We start from the raw sequence: 21,716 nt of genomic DNA, 5'->3' as shown, positions 1-21,716 counted from the left end.
CTCACACTGCCTTGTGTAGCTTTCTGAAGGCAGAGACCATGACGTCTGTCCTTGGGTTCCCCCACAGGATCCTGAAAAGGTCCCTGAGGCAGGGAAGAAAATACCTGCAGAAATGTAGCTGCCAAGTATTGATACTCTTCCCTTCCTTCCCCAGGGTTCCTGTCAGCTCACCCAGCCGTCTCACCGAGGTCAGTGCCAATGTTCACGCTCTGTAAACTATTTAATAAATAGCTCACTTTCCATTGGTGCAGCCTGTGACAAATCCACAGGAAATAAGAGCCGCCAGTAATGATAGGGTCAGAATACTTTAATAAGATATCAGTGTCAAAATACATTTCCTTATAAAGTTAAGCTCCCATACAGTTACAATGTTGTCAGTAGGAATTCAACAATATAATAATGTTCATGAAGTTGTGATGACGACAGGTAAGGTTAATATGAAGCTTGAGATATTTTTCAAAGTGTTTTAGTCAAACTGCCGGGGTAAAATGCCCTGACTGCTGAGGCAACACACACAGGAAATCAAATACCACTACTTATGTGTCAGTAAAACCCTTCAAGTTCTGCCACTGCATGGCGGGCCCCACTGTGATGCTAAAGTAAGCATTAGGCAACACAGTAATTATGTTATTTTTCTCATATAACTTGGATTTCTTTTGGAAGTTAATTTTTGGTTTTGGCAAAGAGTCCCTCCAGGCTTACCAAATTCTTGGCCTGATGTGCTTTGTGTGTGTTTAGAAACTTTTTATTGTAGCCATGACAGATAAGTTCCATGTTGATTGGTATTTAAAACCCAAAAGGTGTCGTCCCTCTTACCCCGTGAGTTACAAAGTGTTCTGGGAACACAATTTCAGTGCTTCCTACCTATACACGTCACTTCACGTGACAGACATCTCAGAGAGGGCCTGAGGTTAAGGGCCTATCCCTGGAGGGCTGCCTGCCAGCAGGGGGCGCTGCACCATGGCCTTGCAGAGCTGTCTGCCGCAGCTGCGGGAGAGAGGCAAGTCTGGTGAGGAGCTGCAACCCTCCCTTTGGCACCCTCTCTCAGTGTGGCTCCAAGGTCATGAGCTTAGGAGGACAAGACCAGGTTATTTCTGGAACCTCACTTGCTTTCATGAGTTCCCATCAAAACCATTTCTTGGTAGTTCTGGAAATACCCGAATGTGCTGCATGAGGGACCAATACAGACACTGAGCTCAGTGCACTTGAAGGGCTGGCAACACCACCTTAAGGAAAGTTAAAGCAGTTCCTCTCCCTCAGCGTTCTCCCCAGCCCCACCCCTGATGTGCCAGCAGCCCCTCTGGGCAGCAGTAATACCACATCCAACCATACACAACACACAGAGAACACGAGGAGAAGACAGCTTGCATGCTCCCACTTGGATTGTTTGTCACACCTATGGCATAACAAAAGCAAAAGGGCGGCAGAGAGTGAGTGAGCAGTGTTAGCCCAGGACTGTGGGAGTACTGTACAATTCTGCAGGGTCAGCAACACTGCAGAAGAAGAAAATGAACAGCTTCAGGAAAGATCTTAAAGTGATCTTGTGAGCAGGATTCCATCTCTAAGTTTTTAGATATTACAAAGTACCCATATATATGATAAACACTTAACCCAGATATAAATTTTCTTTTAAAAAACTCAGTTATGCTTTTGAATAATAATAAAAAGTCCTCCCGATTGGGGGGCACCACACAGTTCAGGAAAAGCCATACTGCGCAACTTTCACAGGTAGCCATTTACATTGGCGTTTACCCTTCACATTGCCTTTTTCCCCATAAGTCCTATCAAAATCAGAGCAAAGAGTCAGCTTTAACACGACAACAACAACAGTGAAATTTACAATATGGTGATGAGTTTTGAAAAAGCAAAGGAGAAAATCTTTGAGAGAACAGCCACAAATCAAGTTTAGAAAGCAAAATCATTTTTTCTTTGGCAACAACAATAACAAAAAACCTTAGTTAAATGAAGCCAAAGCTTTCCCTACTGGAGAGCAAACATACCCCAGGCTTGTTAGTATGGATGGGGTGGATGTGTGAGAGAGAAAACTCTGGGTAATATAAATTAGAAGTCATTGAAGGTGGGGAGGGAGGATCTTATAAAATTTAAGAACATTCTCATGGACAGCAAAATGTAGCAGGTAAAACAACTGTGTATTTTAAAAATAAGGATATTAAGTGAGCATCTCAGAAGAAGGCCACTGCTTGGTGACCTGGGCAAATTGGCCAGGTAAGTACATCTTGTAAAAAGTATGCTGGTGTTAGAAATACCTAGTTGCAAAAACAGATCTAGAGTGAAGCTGGCAGGACAGCGTCGGCAGGGTGTGCCTGGCACCAGGCCCTGGCTCAGGTGGCTTGATCCAGGGCTCTGAGGAGGTCTCCTCCTTGCAGGAGCGTGGAGCTTCCTGGCACGGGAACGTTCACCTCACAGTCATATCTAGTCAGTTCAGGCAGCAGGTAGGGCTCAAATGAGGGCCCAAGAAGCCGGCTTGCTATGCCTGAAAGAAAAAGGCCTGGATCAAACACCGGCAAAGAGGCGGTTCCATTTTCAGGTGAGTGGGGTTGGGTGGGGCAGCTCCACTTTCACTGAGTTCCTTCACCCCTACCTTTCCCATGACCTATTTATTTCCTGATTGGGCCCAGCGGAGAATGTATCTGCTTCCACCCCTATCCCAGGGGTACCGAGACCCAAGGAAGGGGGAGCCAGACTGTGTAGAGGCAGAGGTGGCCCTTGTGTGACTGCCTAGCCCAAGTGAAAGAGGCTCCAGGTACAGCCTGGCAAGGCCCGGCGTTGTGGATCCCATACCCCTGCTGTATACTTGCAGCATGGAAGAAAGGGAATCTGCAACACCCTGGCACCTCTGCATACATATATGTACACACACGGGCACGCATGCTCGCCTACACAGAACACACAGGCACGCAGGTCCTTCTCCAAGATTCAAGGCTTCGGAGACCCCATGCCTTTCACTGTGCTAGAGAACATCTCCACATGCTGCCACTCAGGGTGAGCTGCTTTCCCTGCCCTTATCTGCAGGGCCTCATCCTCCTTGGCCCTTCCTTCCTCCTCCGGCCTCCACTGGCCTGTGCTTCTGTGGGCAGATGCCAGAATGGTATCAGCAGATCCTTGCTGCTATGGCCACTTCTCCTATTCACAGTCAGAAATAAGATGAGATTGGAGGACACTTGGGGAGTTCGTAAAGGAAGAAAATGCTGGCTACTGCTGACGGGACACAGACATATGCCAGTCACCCAGCTCAATACAGGACATGAAAATTTCTCATTTAAGCTTCCTAGCTGGCCCACCATCCATGCTGGTAAATAGCAGTTCTGGAATTTAAGGCTGGTCTCTGAGCACAAGATTATAATCTTCCCCAAACTATACTGCTGAGGACAAGGGTCTGGTATGTTTTTTCTAAAACTATACATTATGCTCATGCCAAACACTTTCCCAAAGTTGTCTGGGTCCTGCATGTACATTCTGGTGACTGTAGCTGAACCTGCAGAAGCCAGAGTCCAGTGGCTGGGCACTCTGTCCCAGAGCCCCAGACGGCCCTCCCGGAAGTGCACAGTTACTGCTCAGCTTCAGTCTGACCACAGAGCAATGCGAAAAACAGGAAAAGATGCAGGCTCTGGGACTCCTAGGGTAGCAGAAGCCCTGGAGGTAACCTGGTCGTGAGAAGGTTCCTTCCAAAGCACTCAGAGCCACGACCTGCCATCTTGTGATACCTGTCTCTAGGCACTAGTATACCTCCCCTTCACACCCAATGTTCTCTTCAACAGTCCCTACCAAGTCACAGCCTCTGGTTCCTTACCAACCTGGCTGTCCCTTTTCTTCTAAAGACATGCTCTCTTCAGTCCCCAGCCTTCAGTTCACCCACCCGTGTGGGGCTGAGGGACAGGACCCCAAAACAAACTCCAGCTCGCTAGGATTTGGATTCTTTAGTTTCTCCAGCCTGAGTCAGGTGTTCTAACATTTCTAGTCATGTCTTAGACCCTCGCCCGGAGGGGCCTAAACCTGAGGGAGACTGAGTCTGGGAAAGGGGCTCCTTGGGCAAATCATTGCCTAGTACTGTCCCTTTGCCTGACCCCAACCCCGGGAAACTTGGCACCTAGCACTTAGGAACAGCAGGGGCTCGATGAAGGCAAGTGTTTTAAGTTTTGCAACTTTTCCAAATACGAAACTATGCTCTGTGAGGGTGTCTGTCTCCATTTCCCTGCCAAGCGCAGCCCCGTCAACGTGGCAGCCACCGAGCACCCACCTGACGCCTTGTGAGTGGATGGCAGGCTGAAGTCCTGGTACGGGGCAGCATAGCAGTGTGGGGGGAACCCACGCTTGGCATTCTCCCCTGGGCTTACAGCAGATGGTGGCTGGGGGGGCGGCAGGTGTCTCAGGGGCTGGCCCAGGCCCCTCAGGGTTTTGCTGAACTCATCTGAAAGATCAAGGTTGGAGAGTGAGTGACAGGAGGGAAAGACATCAGAACCCAGAGATTCTGCTAGCCCATTCTCATAGGCTCAGGAGGCCAGTGAAGGGAGAAGCCGGAAGGGCCCCTAGTGCCCAGCCCTCCCCCGAACCCAGGGCCATTCACCTGTGGGGACATGGATGTTCCTCAAGGACTTGTCCGGCACCAAAGGGCCAGGCCCACTCCGGAGACGCTTTATGCGTTTCCACATCAAGTGTGAACTGCTGCTGCCTGGAGGGTCCCCCTGCATGGGAGAAAGACGGGTGTAAGGAGAGGGCTTCCAGGGCCAGCCGCAGGTCTAGAGCAGGCTCTCGGCAAGGGTGCCCCCCATACTGTGCCAGCTCACCCCACTCGAGTCCTGGAAGGCTCGGTCCTCATATTCCAGCTGGCGCTTCAGCTTCAGCTTGTTGGAGAGGGCTATCATGGCCGGGCTCATCACGTCAGGGCCCCGAGGCCCGCAGCCCTTTGCAGACCTGCCAAGCCCAAGAGAGCCGGCTGTGAGGAAGTCTGTAGCCCACACTGCCCAGTGCCTTCACCTGGACTGAAGGGCAGAGTCTTGGGGCTGAGGTTTGAGAAACCTCCAGTCTGCATCCTGGATCATAGCTTGGCCTCGCGGCCCTCAAGGTGAACTCCAGAGCTGAGCTCTCGGAGTCTGAGAAGGGCTGGCCCGAACATGAGGACCTTGTGACTAGGAAGAGGGGACAGTGCAGGGAGCCTCCCCGGGACCCTGACTGTCCCATCAGTGGTGGCCTATCTGTCCCCTCCCTGCCAATGCAGCCCAGTGTCTCTGCCACTGACCTCATCTTGAACATGGAGACATGGGGTGAGGCAGTGGGGTGCTCCAATGGTGATGTCCCCAAGGACTCGGTGTGCGGATCCCCACCAGGCCACTTTGTGGGTCCAAAATGTAATGGCGGGTCTGGGGGCCACTGCGTGTTGGATCTGCCACCCATGGACGAGAGAGGGATGCTGGCCTGGCCGCAGCACGATGGCAGGGATCCCTTGCTCCCAGCGTCGAAGAAGATGGAGGACATGGGCCGGTGGTCCGGCTCGGTCTTCTCGCCCTCTAGCTGCTGCCGGTACTTGTCCAGGAGGAAAGGGCTGTGACAGGCCATAGGGGCCAGTGGCTGGAAGATGCTCGTCATGGCACTGAAGCACGGCTGGGGGGTGGGCTGCAGGCTCTCAGGCAGGCGTGGCTCCTCTGGGCAGATGGGGCTCAGCTGGAAGTCCTCCCCGTCCATGGGGATGTAGGGTGCCAGCGTCTCCAAGTCCAGCTCGTTGAAATCCGTCTGAGGAAGGATCAAGCAAGTACAGGGAGGTGCAGTGACTGGTGCCATTCCAGCTCCGCCCCTCCCGGGCATCTCAAGCATGCCTCGCGGTGTCATTCCCTGCTCAAACACCTCCACTGGCTCCCTATGGCCAGCTAGTGTGCAGGGCTGTTATGGCACGTTAGCCGCTCCACGGGTTTATTCCCACTCCGTTCACCATTGGTGTTGCTTCTGCCCCCAGCGCCCGGGAAGCCCCACTTCACTGCTGCAGTAGCTTGCCCCTGCGCGGCCCAGGCTTGTGGTGACCCTGTGGCACCAGAGGGCAGAGGACAACTTGTCCTCGTGTCCCTATGTCCAGGCACAGGCCCAGACCCAGTTAGATGCTGTGGTGCACAGGTGGCTTCCAGTGGCAGAGGGACTTCTGTTCCCATCAGCAGGTGCTTGGAGGCCACCTCCAGTCCCCAGTGTCACCGTAAGCACCACCGTGAGTACTCCCAGGCAGATGCAGGAAGCAATTCCTGCCTTCAGAGACTGAGCCCCTCACCTGGGGTGCAGCTTGGTTACTGGTTACAACCACAGGACCTAGCACAGGGACGCGGTTCTGCTTAAATGTTAACAACTCCCACAGGAGTCCTGACAGCAAAGGGAAACAGCAACAAAAAGTTTTGGGGACTGCTGGACTCTGCGCCAGGTAAGATGAAGGCAGTAGGTGGGAACTGAGATACACAAGCCACACTAATCCACATAGCAGCGTACGGATTCTCTGGGTTTTGTGATGTACTTTCCCAGCCATCCACCTCCTCCCTTTATGTCATGTGTATGAGGACACATGGCCTTATGTAGTGGACACATTTCAGAGAAGCTAGATATAAATGAGGAATCTCAGAGGTCATCTTAAATGCATTTCAAGTAAAATGAATTATTCTTAAAAATTCCAAGATGAATGTGTTCGTGAAGGAAGTCACTGGCCTCTATGCTGAGAAATGTCTCAAGTCTGGATATGCTTTAGGAGGATGTTTCCCTTAAAGGTTCAGTGCTGTAGCTGTGGTTTGCATGTGCGGGGGGCGGGGGACTGTTCCAAGCAAAGAGGAGATAGTAGTTGAGTGTTAAACATGGAAGCTCTGGCTCTGACACGGATGTAAAGTGGGAGGTGGGCAGGTCAGAGAACCGGCCACCACAGGCCCCCTGTCCCTGCACCCTAGCCCATTTTGTGGGCCTCAGCCATGCTTCCCCCGGGTCTTTGCAGCACAGGATTGGTGAGAGCCTTTATCCCCCACTAGACGGTGGGGACCCACACCGGCCTGCTCTGCTCTGCTGCCTACCTGGGTGCTGCACTGGTCCTTTGCCTCTGTATCCATGGCAAAGAGTTTCTCGATCACTTCAATCTTCAGGTCATCCCCTAGAGATGTGTAGTAGTCTCCGGGGCTGCTGGGCTGGAGGCCAGGAAGGACGGGGACCCAGTCAAGGCCAGGGCCCTCATCTCCCTCGTTCAGTGAGGAAGGAGAAACCCATCCCCGGACCCACTCGGCTCCATCCCACCAAGGGTTCCTAAAGGGGCTGCTGTTATGAGCTGTGTGAACTAGGTCAACTCATCGACTCTCTGAACCTCGGTCTCCTCACCAGGAGGCTTTGTGGCTTCACGGGATGTCTGGAGGAGCATACTGGACCGAGGGACTGTGCGCAGGGACTGAGTGTGGTGGTCAGGACTAGGCACTGTGACACGGGTGCGGCACAGATGTTGACAGCGAGTGATGGGTTCTATTCCCGGGTGGTGAGTGTCCTCAGCATGCTAGGGCTGGGTGCAGCCCTGTACTTCTGCTGGGCTTTCCTTTAGCAATCTGGCAGCAGCAGGAAGAGGGGCCTCTCCCTCTTCACATCTGCACAGGGGGTGAGGGCTCACCGTGGAACAGCTGCTGCTGCTTGTGGCGCTGGGAGTACTGCTCCCTGGGGCAGCCACCTGGGGAACGGTGAAGGCGGGCAGGCTTCCAGCCTCGCTCTGAGCAGTGTGGTTCCTCACCTCGGCAGCCCAGGGCTGGCCTGGAGGCAGGATGGCCTTGCCAAAGGCTGAAGACTCCTTGAAGCTCTGGTTCCCTGTGGAGACAAGGGCCTGCCTGATGAACACCCACAATCCCTTTGCTGGTCTAGAAGGGTCTTGATAGATGTCAGGGGCTCAGCTGGCAGGAAGAGCCTCTGACTAGGGCTGTGATTCGATGAACGGACTCTGAAGAGAGCGAGCACTTTCCTGGAATGTTTAATTTTCAGGAGCTCCTCCTCCCTGTAGAGCAACCTAGTGTCCTCCAGCACTTCATGAGGACAGGTTTGAGGTGGTTTTAGTCAGAGGCGGGACATATGCGGTTCTTCTGTGCCCAGCAGAGCCTGGATAGGTTATTAGGGAGATGTGGGAATGGGGTGGGGCGAGTCTGGTTTAGGAGAAGCTCCAGCTAAGAAGCACCCACCGAAATCCAGAGAGATGATGGCATCCCCTGGAGTGGGGGCCAGCTGGGCCAGCTCTTCGGGTTCCTCCTTCAGCTTGGTGAACAGGAAGTTACTCTTCTCAGATGCAGCCCTCTCATCGCTGTTTTCAAAGATGCTGTTCATGGCCATCACGTGGGGCTTGAACAGGGATTCGGTCTGGTCCATGGAGAACACCACGTCATTCTTCTCAATCTCACTAAAGGGACAAGAGAGCTGTTCAGACCTTACATTTGCTAGCAAAATCTTTGGCTTTCTCAGGCACAGAGGAACTGTGAGGGCCAAGCCTCTCAGACCAAAGGATGGGGAGGGAAACTGTGTGTTGGCATTTTGTAAAGAGCCAACTGCAAGTTTGAGCTGTGGAGGTAGTGACAAGGGGACCCTGTGACCATGCACATCTGGATGCTGCTCATACTGTGCCTGAGCTGTGTGGATGCTTCTCCTCTATACTTATTTCCCCTGAGCAATGACTTCCTCCGGTATCTTCCCAGGTGCTGGAGAGGGCATTCTGCTTGTTTCTCCATCCAGAAAATATTAAGTGACCACCATGTGCTGCTATCTGCCTCCCCAGCTGTGACAGAGAGATGGCGTAATGACAGGTAAAGGGGCAGAAAAATTCCCCGGGATCCCACTTTCCTAGGAGCTCCGTAGAAGGTCCTCTGTGTCAGAACATACAGACTACAAGTGAAAATGGCTCCCAGATATGGTGCCCCATTCCTAGAGGCTGGAGTTCCCAGGGCCTCTACCTTTGTACACTCACCTCAGGACATAGTTGACGCACATGATGCATTGGGGCTGCAGGTTGCGAGGGTTGTAGATGATGGTCCCCTGCGTCTCCAGCCACACGTAGCCCCCGTGCTTTGCGAGCATCCGATACTGGCCACTCACGACCTGCCCCTTGGTGCACACTGGGGGAGGAGGAAGGAGCCCAAGGTCAGAGCTGTGGGGGAGGTCAGTCTGTAGGAATGGGCAGTGAAGGCCAGGGAGAATGAGCTGGGAGGGAGCTTAGAGATCAGCTTGCCAACACTTTATGTGAACCAGAGAAAATGATGAGAGAGAAAAATGGCTTGCCCAGAGCTACCCAGGAGGGAGAAACCTACTCACTCTGCAGCTCTGCTGTGGCCCACGACCAGCCCTAACCAAACCAAGCGCACGGGTGAACTGATTCATCTATAAGCAGAACCAAGGGGAGCACATGCCCTCCTTTAAGCCTCAAGTCCAGGGGGAGGAGGCCCCTCCCTGTCACACCCTCCAGGAAGGGAAGGGGCTTTCAAGAAGCCAGCAGAAAGCCTGATCTAAAGGTCGCTCTTTGCAGCAGACTCCTCGTCATATACTGATTGTGAATACAGGTTTACTACTGCCTTTGATTTTTCCAGGTCTTTTGGGGTAGAAGTCAAGACAGGGCTGGTGATAAGTCCTTCTGCTCTTCTTCCCAACTACTCAGTGAGGCTACCTGCTTATGGTTTCTTTCCTCTACTAGATTTTGTTCATTTAAAATGTGTTTTTACTATTTAAAAGCATTGCAGAAGGGGTCCTGCGTCCCAGACTATCCTCAGTCCAGAAGGCTCCATTTGCTTTTTGGAACTGATCAATCTTTACACCCAGCTCTGTTGCTGTTAGAATTTCTGGGAGGTTTCTCAACCTATTTGCTTTAATTCTTTGGGAATTCATTCTTTCAAACTCCAGCTCAGAACCTCCCAAGTGTATGAGAGCGGATAATGAGGATCGAGGTCTAATTGACCTTTCTGCAAACCCAAAAGAGGAAAGTTAGCAAGCTGTGCCTCCTTTGGCAACGTGCAGGTATGCTGGCCCCAATGTAAGTCCCAGAGAGGAGTCAGTACAGCAGAGACCTGGATGTTTACCTGGGTACATGCTCTAGATCATAAGAGGCAGATGATGAATCTTCCATTAACCTAATTGCTTGCTCCCTTGTCTAAGTGAATAAAAGGGAGGTAAGCCAAATGCTCAGTGCTCTTTGTCCACTAGAGGCAAGAGCCTCCTGTTCCCCTCATTCTAAATTATCTTTATGTCTTGCCTTTCATTGTTATTCGCTTCTAGCTAGGATAAACTCTTAGGCTGGTACTTACACCCAAGTCACAGAGAAGTGGGAAGAGGCCTGATGGGTGGGAAAAGTACAACCCTTGGTCTGTTTTTGCCCTTTCTACAAAATGGGGTATTGATAATGGTCGTAAGGATAGTTGTCATTATTAGCTCCTTTAGTATGCCACTGCTCCTTATACCAAGGGTCAGATGTACTTGCCTAGTTTATCAGCTACACAAATGTTGTATAGGAAACGCTGACTCATGCCCAAAGCTACTAATATGTATAGGGCTCAGGCCCACCACAGCTAGTTTTGATACATATTTGTAGATAACAAGGGAGAATAACCAGGCTTTCTGTAAACACTCAGTCTTCCCAGTTCTAGTTGGTTCACAGGTCACCTCCCCATTCAGTAACCCTGTACAGTAGAGGAACAGAGCTTGATTTATGATGATAATTGCGATCCTTAATGCTTCTGTTTTGCTGGACACAGTTGACCCCTTCCAACGCTTCTGAACCCTAGCAGCTTCCAGGAATGACTGTAACTTACATGTGTATAGGGTCTTGCAATGTCCAAACCCTCATGCGTGAATTCATTTTTGTAGAGCAGTTAGATCAGTGCCTGGCACATCAAGCGCTCAGTGAGGGTTATTAGTGCTGTTTTAACCTCACATTCCGGTTTCACATCTGAAGGCACTGCCATCCCTGCAGATTTCCTTTTGCTTAGAACTGTCGAGGGACTTGTTGAAAGACTTCCTCAGAGCACACAGGACTAGAGGCTAAATTAAAGACTCCTACTCTGGGCTTTGTTAGCTTTTCATTTTCAAAAACAAACTTAATTCATTCTAGGATTGGTATATGCCTGTATTCCCAGCACTCAGGAGGCTGAGGCAAGCAGACTGCTGTGAGTTGAAAGCCACCCTAAACTACAGAGCGAGATCAAGGCCAGCCTGAAATATGAAGCAAGACTTTTATCTCAAAACACTATGGATTTAATTTACCTTCAAAAATGCACTCATTTTAAGTGTGCAGTGCAATGAGTTTTGGCAAATGTATACACTGGAGTGACTATCATCAGGGTGAAAGTATAAGCACTTTTCTATCACTCCCCCCAAAGTTATTCATGCCTCCTAGCAACTGATCCTTAGCCATTCCTACCCCTGGTTCCAGACAACTACTGATTGATTAAATTATTTATTGTCATATACTACCTCTTGTAGATTTTCATATAAATAGAATCATACAAGAGTATGCATTTTTTGTGTCTGGCTTTGTAAAAATCAGCCTGTTGCAAGATTCATCATGCTATTGTAGCTATTTGTGGCTCATGTCCTTTTCATTGCCAAGTAGCATTCCACTATATAGATGTACCATAACTAGTTTATCCACTCACCTGGATGTCTGAATTTCAGTTTTCGGTCTTAAAGTTGTTATAGAGATTTGTGTGAAAATGTTTGTATAGATACACATTTTCATTTCTCCTGGGTGCAACTGCTAGACTATATGTTAAGCATAAGTGTACATAAGAAGCTATCAAATTTTTTTCCAAAGTGATCACATCATCCCAGTGTAATCTTTTTTCACAAAATCCTGTGCCACAGGGATGACAAATATCATTTTGTTTTAACATGAGGAAAGTAAGGCCAGGAGAGTCATGACTCGGTTCCCATAACACAGGACAACAGTGACTGAGTTGGACTAAGTAACAAGTCCTGTGGCTCCTAGAACAACATTCTCTTACTACATTGAGTAAAAAATGAGTGGGAGGTAAAATCTGCTGTTGCCACTGTCCTATACCATCCTGGATTCCTCAACCAAATCAGTACCTCGTGGCCTTTCTGTTCCCTTCTCTCTGCTGCCGAGGCTCCGTGCTGCAGCGGGATGATACTTGCACAATTTCAAGTGCCTGGCATTAATTATTTGGACAGTTCTTAATGCAAACCAAATTCAGCGCTCTTATTCTTTTTGATTGAACAGTGCAGCAAGCCGAGGTTTTAACTGCATTTCTAGTAATTGTAGGCAAGGGCCTGCTCTGTCAGTAGAATATAATTAACGGCAGCTTTCTAATCATCTGCTCATTAATGCTATCCTTGGTGAGGGGTCTGCTACTTAGTAGGGCGATAGGCTTTTTTATGGCCTTTAATCTTGTTTTCCTAAGAGCACATGTCCCCAAACAACAAAGAGAAGCTGACCCCAGCCTCTCGTCTGAGTGACAATGTATAAATTATTAATCCACTTGGAAATGATGGCTTTCAATTAGCTCAATCTGGCTGAAGGCTGAGCTTCTCTGGTCGCTTCAATGGTAAACACTGACAGGATGAGACACATACGTGCGTGTGACAGTTCAGGACCTCAGTATATAAACGGACCAGGCTCAAACGTAGGCACCTAGTTACTCCACAGCACAAGTGCAAATCTGTGCAAATTTATTAATCCAGAGACAAATTACACAATACCCCTCATACTCTGGGGAGACCAACTTCTGTCATAAATGACATTAACCCTGTTTCAACCTATGCAGATTTAGCGTTCCTGGATGTGGGCTTGCAGGCTGTGCACTGAGTGCAGAGTAGCTTTTCATGGCTCTGTCAGGAGAAGAGAGGAGCCTGTGATTTCTATTCAGGCTATGAATAACCTCTAAGTGTGCCTAATGCTTAAACAGTAAAACAATAGCAGCAACATCAACAAAACAACAAAATCCTGGCACTTTTCTTAGAAGTCAGCAGAAAACCGATAGAGGTGGATTCCTTTATATAGATCAAAGAAGTCTGAAGAAGGAAAAAAATCACTTTGTTTTGTTTCTTTGATGGTAGTTTCTTCCGCTCCCACTTCTCCATGAGATAAAGTACAATACTGTTCTCTAAGAATTCCCACAAAATTTTTAACACTTGTTCCCTGCTTTGGCTTCCCCCCTGGTTTGGGAAGCTGGACTTATCTAAATTTTATGTCTAAAGGCACAGAGGTCCAGAAGGCCAGGCCTTGGGGAATGAGCGGGTCAAAGCTGAGCCCATAGCCTCATGCATGGCTGACCCTGCCCGTCTGCCTTAGGAGCAAGACCCATCCCTCTGGGGTCAGAAAAACACCAGAGGGAAGAGCACCAGAGAGAAGCCTGGGGCCACATCCTACATCCCACAACCTCAAAGCTGAAGCAGGTTAGGGCTGGGTCACATTTATGGCACACAAGAACACTGCCCCCTTCCCCATCCCTGGGTTCCTGAGTGGGTCTGCACCTAGAGATCTTGTGTGTATTTTTCTCGCCGGGAACCACAGAGAAAAGCTGCTCTGAGATATACTGTGACCCCTGTTATTTTCAGATCAAACACAAAAGCCACCAGGAGGAAACAGAAGGGCCAATGAGAAAGAGCAGAGCTCTCTCTGTGATGGTCACCTGTGCTTGCGTGCAGCTGGGGGCTGCCAATCCGTTGGCTGCTCTGAGCCTCAGCTGTCCTGACAATGGGATATAGTATGGATTTAGGAACAATGGATAAATAGGGACCATTTTCTTCATTGCCAGTAGGGCCACTGGGAATCTTCTCAGACTTAATCCATTTTTATCCTTCTCTACTCTTCTCAGCAACTCTGTCTACATCAATGTGGGCATACTTGGAGTCTATTCTTTCCCAAATTTTACTTATTTGGTGATACCAGGTTACAGGTATTGGTCATCTAGCTTCCAGGGAAACCACATGCCTCTTTGTTCCTTGGAAATCAGATTCCTTAGAATAGAGATCAATTCGACCAATTCCTATGGTCCCTGTTGGCCAAGACCAGGGTGTTAGGTCCAGAGTCTGTGCGTGCTGATGATACCTGGATTCAAGGAAAGTACTTTGGGTCACTTGCAAATGGGAATCCTGAGTGGAAACCTGGTCAAGCATATACTCTAGAACTATCCTGCCCAATACAGTAGGCAGCTACCAAGCATGGCTATTTAAATTAAAATTAAGTTTAAAAATTCAGTTCCTCTATTGCACCAACCATATTTCATGTTCTGCATAGGCTACATGTGGCCTTGATATACAACATTTCTACAGCAGAAGGTTCTACTGGCCAGCTCTGTCTTGGACCCCTCCTTCATTACACTGGTTTTACCAAGCTGTAGAGCAGTTTCTGTACCCTAGAGTGCTGTGTAGTCAGCAGCTTCCTCTAAAGGAATACTGACCTAGAAAGCAAGCTCCAATTTTACATGTAAGAAGTGGTCCCACTCTGCCTTCCCTCTGCCTGGCCTCATCCCCATCCATTCTTCAAGGCCCAACTCAAGTGCCTTTTCTCCCCATAACTGCTCCCCCATGCATGTATATCATGCACAGATGTACTTACATCTGTAGCACAGAGCACAGACCTAAGTTGGTTATATGTTGTCCTCAAATATTCTCTACAGGGATCTCCTAGAGGGTTATTCAGACTGCTGACTGCTCAAGTGTTCTCAGCAGAGGTGGTACTATGTGGGGACTGAGCCTCAGCCCACCCTCCACTCTCCAAGCTGTATGCTTTGGCATGGGTGTGCCCCTGGAGAAAGGCTTTTGCTAATTTGCATGAAAGTGATAGATAGATAGATCTGTTCCAGGACTGCTGAGAACTTGGGCACTAATGACCCACTTCTCTTCCTTGAGCATGATAAACTGTCTCAATGCCTCTTCTGGTGATGCAGACACAGTGCGCGCATACACACACACACACACACGCTGGTGGCAGCCTGGATCACTAACTATCTTGAAGGAATGAGTCTTACGTACCACACAGGATGGTGTCTGTGGGAAGGAAGTGACCCAGGCTTCTGTCCCATCAATTACACCCCACTCAAGGCCAGATTCCATGAACCCAAGGTTGCCCAATGACGCACTGCTGGAACTTACAGTTCTGGTGACTCTTGGTCATGTTCTCTGAGTCCAATGCGTGGTAGAACTCATAGGCTGAGCGGCCAAGCAGCTCCTCAGGGTGGTAACCAATCAGCTCTGTGATTCTGAATTAAAGTAAAAACAGCATATGAGGTGGAAGGTAGCATGTGCACATGGCTCAATAAGCTAGATCCAGAAGCTAGATAAAATGTGCATATTCAAATGGACATATCTGAACTTCCTGGTCACAGCATGTATTCCCGCAAAAACCCATCATTCTCAACTTGTGACTTTTAGTGCTTCCAAACCCTCACTCTTCTGCCCTTCCAGAAATCATGTCTGGGAGGAAAGTAAAGCAGAAAATGCTCTCTTTCCCCACCCTACTGCACACATGACAAGGGCCTAGACATCCAGGAGGGCAGGCAAATTGGCTTGTTGTCCACACAAGTGTCCGGGGACAGCGCAAGAATGAAACTCAAGCCTCCTGACTCTTAGCTCAAGCTTGTTCTAATGGAGGGTGATGCAATTCCGTGTGGGGAGCAGCAGGGAACTGCCTCTGGCTCGGAGCTTCAGGGGAGTCAGCAGGGAGAGCTGCCATGCTCAACTTCACTCCCACGATGCCCCTCCTCAGGTGCCTGCTTCTGCTTTCTGGGGATGCTTTCCTTGCTTCCCCACCTCTGGAAAAGGGGGAAGGCAGGAGTTGCTGACAGGAGGAAGAATGAAATCACATTTGCAGAAGTGTGCCTCGTCTCACCCTCCCTGATAAACAGGCAGCTCTGCCGAGGCAGAGCATGGCTGATCCACATGTCCCAGTCGTCACTGTAGAAGGTGCCTCACTCTGATGGGAAGTGGAGAGGGAAAAGCCAAGTGTAGACGACCATGAAGAATCACTTAACCCCTTTAGGACCTCTGCTCTGAACTCAAATCTTGAGCATACACCAAGCCTGCCTTAAAACTGCCAGACTGCCCACTCTCCCACGTCATACCTAAATTATTACTTTCACAATCTTTGTTATTTACAGATTTCTTAGGAGTTAATTGTCTTGTTAGCCTTAAGACCCATGATCTCTGGGTATGGTCTTGGCCTGCATCGACTCGGGGGGCTGAGAACATGGAGAGAAGGGCAAGGGCAGAAACCAGAAGTGGTGATGCCTCAGTTTCCTATTTCCACTCTCAATCCCCCTCCAAACAGGATAACTCGTGTACATCTGTCAGGTTGCACACATCTGCAGTCCTCCTACAATTCCCATCCTGCCTCTCCCCTTCCTTAAGCATCTACAGCTTCCCCTATTGCCAACCACTCTGTGCAACTTCCAAGTGCCACCCAGGATCCACTCTCTCGTCTCCCATGGCATCTGGCCTTCAGTTCACCCATAGCATGCTGTGTGTTCCTGCCCTGGAGGTCCTATTCCGCACTCATCCCCCTCCACAGCTCACTTCTGCTGCTGGGTTTGTGTGTCTCCACTGTCTTCTCCAAGCCTGACTCCTACAAGGCCAGCCAGAGACCTCCCCTTTTCCACAGAGCCCTCTCCAGTTCCACAAGCCCTCACCACTCTTCCCCATGAAGTCCCGAAGGACACTCACAGTGCCATCAGGAAGTATGCAGGAAGTGTCTTCACATCCGTTACTATCAGGCCCTGAACTCAAGGGTCATTTTCTTCTGTCTTCCCTAAAGTGGCTTCTTAGCAAGCATCTATCTGAGGATCTCTTTGGATCTGAGGTACATCCAGAGCCCTGTCTGTTCCAGCACTGCTGAGAACTTGGGCACTAGTGATCCACTCCTCTTCCTTGAGCATGATGAACTGCCTCAATGCCCCTTCTGGTGATGCAGACACCATACAGACATGTACACACACATGCACACACACACACAGTGCTTCTGCCACCCTTCATGGTACTCAACCTGTGATCTCCATTATGTAAGGTGTCTGGGATCGAGTAAGCAGAGAAGAGGGAGGTTCTCTGCCCACATGAGACGGCTACTAAGGTTAAAGCCTGTGTCAAAGGGAAGTGCCTGGGAACAGGAATGGGAATGGGAAGCTTAGGTCCCAGCTGATACCGCCCAGCGGCGATTTCTCCAGAGAGCTGCTCGGGCCAAGCAGCCAGGCTCATGGCAAGACTCGTCCCCTTACTTAGCCCTTAGCAGAGTCTTTGAACTCAATGGCCATGTCCCCTTCAGCCTGACCCAGGAGCGCCTTGGCTGAGACGGAGGCTGGGACAGAACAAAGAGACAAGAATGCTGACCTTCCCAAGCAGCTCGCTCTTTTTGTTTTGTCCTTGATGCTAGAGATTGAATCTAGGGAGTCACACATGCTAGGCGAATGCACTGTCACAGAGCTATGTTCTTGGGCCTTTTAAAATTTTATTTCAACAGGGTCTCGCTAAGTTGCTCGGGCTGGCCTCAAACTTGTAATCCTCCTGCTCTGGCATCCCAAGTGGCTGAGCTTACAAGAGTGTGCCACCGCAACCAGCTCAGAATAGTTTTTCTTTGGGGTCAGATACCTTTTAAGATTAGCCTGGGATCAGAACTGCACCAAGTGGTCCTGCTGATGCCAGGCTGACCACATACAGACTCACTGATTTCCAGATGAACTGCTGAACCATTTCTAGCCAGACTCAGATTTTTCTCAAAGGAGTCAGTCTATGGGGCATTCTAGGAAGGAGAGGATCCTATTTCCTGAAGGAATTAAATTTCAAGATTAGGATCTTTAAGTCAAAATGTTCAAAGTAAAGATTACCATCAACCTCACAATATGATGGGTTTTTAATCTAATTAACATATCATCCATTCAAGGGCACACAATGGGTGTTTTGGAAGCAGACAAACAAACCTAGATTTCAAAATTGCCAGTTATCTTCCCAGCAGCCTCTTTCATTTATCTTGTCAACTCAAATAAATATTTAATGTCCCTTCCTTCATTTCTTAAACAGACTACTATAAAACCTGGGAAATACCCATTCCCCAAACACCACCGAAGAACATTCGAGTTATCAGACTTCACAAAGCCAGGAAACCCTGTCTTCAGGCTAATGGTCATTCGCCTCCCTCTGTAGGCGCAGAGACGCCTCAGGGAGGTGAACGAACCCAGCTTGTTTATAGGGTTGGCCTGCTCACTTCCCGGGGCTCTGTGATAACAGATTCATCTGCTCTCTCCATCAGGGCAGGGAACCAGTTTTGTCTTTTTTTTCCCCCCTAATTAAGGACCCTCAGCTCACTGGAAAAAAAAATCAGTTTGTGGTTACCCACAAATTTAAAAGTTAACTCAATGGGGCTGTTCGAAGAGGAGAAAGAAATGTAAAAGGTCTTAACTCACTGGATTTTCAAGAGGAGGATAGAGGATACTCTTACAGTGAAAAAGACCAAAGATGAGGAGAGACTGGAGCCCAAAGTCAAGCAGCCACCAGAAGGCAAAGAGGAAATAAAAAAAATACAGAGGAGAAAGGGGTTCTGAAATCAGCATCACATCAAGTAAATGTGTGGGCCAAGCCTCTGGACTGTGGACTTCTGAGTGTGAGAGCCCTTAAAGGCTAAATATGTTGTTTACTGTGTCTCAACTGCTCTTTACCCTCAAAAACACCCAGCAGCTCTGTTCAAAATGGATTACCTGTATGTAGCCAAGGGCCAGGAAGGAAATTATTCTTTCAGTGCCATCACCTCAAGAGGCAGAAGAAATCCTGCTACAGGCCCCAGGTGGCACCATTTCTTCCCAGTCTGTGCCACCACAGCTGGCCCCTAAGCTCTGTGGCTTCAGATGCTGCTGCTTGGGGACAAGCAGGGTCTGGCAGCAGTTTTTACTCTGGTTCCCTACATGAGCAGAGGCCTTACTAAGGAAATTACTTGCATGAACAAGATGGCTAGAAAATGGTGAAACTATTTAAGAGGATAAAAGTTTTAAGCACTTCATAACCACCTATTTTCCAAAGAATGTATTTGCTAATAAATACTTATATTAAAGTCTGCTCTTTCCTCCTGCCCTCTGGCAACCCTGGATCCTCTCATCTTGCTTTCTAAACATGCTCAAGAGCTTTGATGCTGATTTCCTCAACAATATCTAAATTATTCACTAACTCAGATTTCGGTGCCTGTTTAATATATCTTTACCCAAATTTTGTCCACTTTATGCAACAGTCCTTAAACCTTTTCTTCAAATATTGCAGTTATAAGGAATCTGTGAAGCTGGCTCTGTAGTTAAGGGAAAGCCAGTTTCCATCCTGTCAGGGTGGAGTATTAATGGGGTACCCATGGGGTGAACTCATACACAGGAAGGAAGCCCCGCTCAATCCTACCATGAGTGCCACCAAATGACACTGCTATTTTCTCTTACCCAGAGACCCACAAACAGTAAAAGGAAATCTGTCTTGAGCTGTAACAAGCAAGAACCAGATCATGTAGAAGGAATGGCTTTTGAATTGTGAGTTCTATTAAACTTTGAAACAGATTCCAAAGAGCATTTATAGAGTTTCCTCTTCCAGGAGTACTGTGAGCTATCTAGATGAAGCAGGATAACGTGTAAGCATTTCTTACACAAACTGTTAGGGCTGATAACATTCTCAGCCGCACAGACGCATATGCACACGGAACACATTTAAAGACCCTTCTTAACGTGAAATAGAAAGAAAAGGGCTAAGGGAGTAGGGAAAGTGGGAAGTGTTGGGGAAAGGAAAGAAGGGACAAGAAAAAATATGAGAAAAGGAAAAAATGGAAACAAAGTCACTGTAAATAGGGGAGGGTGGAAGGGGTGAAGGGAGGGCGGAAGGGGTGAAGGGAGGGCAGGGGTAAGGGGAAAAAATGAGAACAAGATCTGATGTAAAGGTACAAGATCCCAATGATGAATGTAACTGTGCTGTATACTTAAAAAGTACCAATAAACTCAATAAGATTAAACAAAAGACCCTTCTAATGCAAGGATCTACAGTTATACACAGTTATGACTTATGTCTAGAGAAAGACTAATGAAGAGGTCTACAAAAATATTTAGAATACAGTATTTAAAACTAAAGTACATATATTAATATATTTGAGGTTAACATATTTAGATCTTTTAAGATCCCCTTGAATTTAGGATGGCATCCACCCTTTAAAAAGTAACAAAATAAAAATTTCTTAACTATGTTCAATATGAAATAAAGGAACATAACCTTTTACTCTTAATTTGCTTGAAGTCAGTCAGTTTTACTTTCAGACTTCAAGCATTTTGATACATGGGGTTTCACACCTCATGGATCTTTAAAACTTTCTTTGATAATCTCTATGATCCTCAACTCTTCTGTCACTTTACCATCGTTACTATTTCTAATGTCTTCACATAATGAGTTCATTGTAAATTCTAAGTCTTACCAGCAGAATGTGGAACATCGTCATCTTATTAAGTGGTAATTCTTGGTTTAATGACACACTGATGCTGTGATCCATTATAAAATGGGGTTGCCCTCTAATTCTCTACTCTTAAGATTAAATGACTTTCTTTATTGACATTTGTACAGTAATTCTGATACCTGTTTGCCCGGGTAATACTGATACTCTCCACATAATTTGCTTTCATGATTTATTTCTGAAATACGGACTCGCAGACCTCACAAAATCACAGTGGTGATTCACAGGTGAATTAGTGCTCCAGTCTCCTGACATCTGAGCTTCCTTCACAGTTACTGTCTGACCACTAGATGGCACCTCCAGAAAAATTTAAGAACCGCTCGGCTTTTAATCTTAAATTTTAATTTCCTTTTTTTGCGGGGTGGGGTGGGGGGATGGGAGATCAGCGTCTTGCTTTATATTCTAGGTTGGCCTTGATCTCATTATGTAGCCCAGGCTGGGGTGATCCTCCTGCCTCAGCCTCCTGAGTGCTGGGATTATAGGTGTGTGCCACCACGTATAGCAACAACCACCCCATTAAAAAACAAAAGTTAAACTACTTGTGAATAACTTTTGTCTTCCTTTTGGGTGAATGGAATGATCTATTTTGTACCTTCATTGGGGTTTCATTAAGTTGCTTATGTCTTAAACACTACACTCTTGGAGGTCAGGACTCCTCTCTCACTTTAATACAAGAGTCTCACACAGAGCTAGATACACAGCAGATGTCCAATGACAATTCATGAATGTGTTACTCAGTGTTTTGGGAAACAGTATAACACTTATGTTTGAGCTGTAAGTGGCAATCCTCAGTCACACTGATAACCGTGACAGTCTTTTCTTTAGTCCAGCTATGCTTACAGTAAACATGTTGACAGTAAACAGGTTGGACCATCCTTAATCCAAAAGGCTGAAATTCAACATGTGCCAACCTGACATTCAAAAATTTCCAGATTTCAGAGTATCTTAGATCGTTGGTTTTCAGGAGTATTCAACCAGTATCGTCTATGACAATACACCCAAACCCAAAAACAAAATTAAAACCTCTGCAATTGGAGACTTTTGGTTCCAAGCATTTCTGATAATATTCTCAACCTGTACACCCAAATGTGACATGTTTTGGACCTTTTAAGTTTTTATTATGGCTCAATACTAAATTCAATTACTAAAATCATTAATGTAGGACTTCACTTGATCCTCTGGCCTTTATGACAGAGGACAAGTGCATTCTGAGCCATCTGCACTCCTTTATTCAATTTTGGATGATTCTGAATGGGCTCTTTCCAGT

General features: G+C 47.9%; 1 protein-coding gene and 1 long non-coding RNA gene across 3 annotated transcripts in view; one reads left to right on the top strand and one right to left on the bottom strand.

Moving 5' to 3' along the window:
* Positions 1-405: 405 nt before the first annotated feature.
* Epas1 (endothelial PAS domain protein 1) overlaps positions 406-21,716 on the bottom strand; it is an 80,751-nt gene continuing 59,440 nt past the window's right edge. For both annotated transcript variants that reach the window (XM_010615775.3, XM_010615776.3), the window contains 10 exons: positions 15,094-15,200; positions 8,960-9,107; positions 8,184-8,398; positions 7,628-7,818; positions 7,050-7,160; positions 5,258-5,748; positions 4,806-4,932; positions 4,586-4,703; positions 4,259-4,429; positions 406-2,494 (listed from right to left, as the gene is read on the bottom strand). In XM_010615775.3, coding sequence (XP_010614077.1) covers positions 2,343-2,494; positions 4,259-4,429; positions 4,586-4,703; positions 4,806-4,932; positions 5,258-5,748; positions 7,050-7,160; positions 7,628-7,818; positions 8,184-8,398; positions 8,960-9,107; positions 15,094-15,200 — 1,831 coding nt within the window. In that variant the 3' untranslated portion in view covers positions 406-2,342. The remainder of the gene's footprint in view (positions 2,495-4,258; positions 4,430-4,585; positions 4,704-4,805; positions 4,933-5,257; positions 5,749-7,049; positions 7,161-7,627; positions 7,819-8,183; positions 8,399-8,959; positions 9,108-15,093; positions 15,201-21,716) is intronic.
* Positions 2,494-11,162, top strand: LOC117286250. The gene is made up of 3 exons (XR_004517369.1): positions 2,494-2,548; positions 8,691-8,798; positions 11,090-11,162. It is a non-coding gene; the product is annotated as an uncharacterized LOC117286250 (long non-coding RNA).

The sequence above is a fragment of the Fukomys damarensis genome, unplaced genomic scaffold, assembly GCF_012274545.1.
Source record: "Fukomys damarensis isolate Sample0158 unplaced genomic scaffold, DMR_v1.0_HiC HiC_scaffold_2, whole genome shotgun sequence".
NCBI lineage: Eukaryota > Metazoa > Chordata > Mammalia > Rodentia > Bathyergidae > Fukomys > Fukomys damarensis.
The sequence above is the reverse complement of the archived record's forward strand: the minus strand, read 5'-3'. Positions and strand labels throughout refer to the sequence as shown.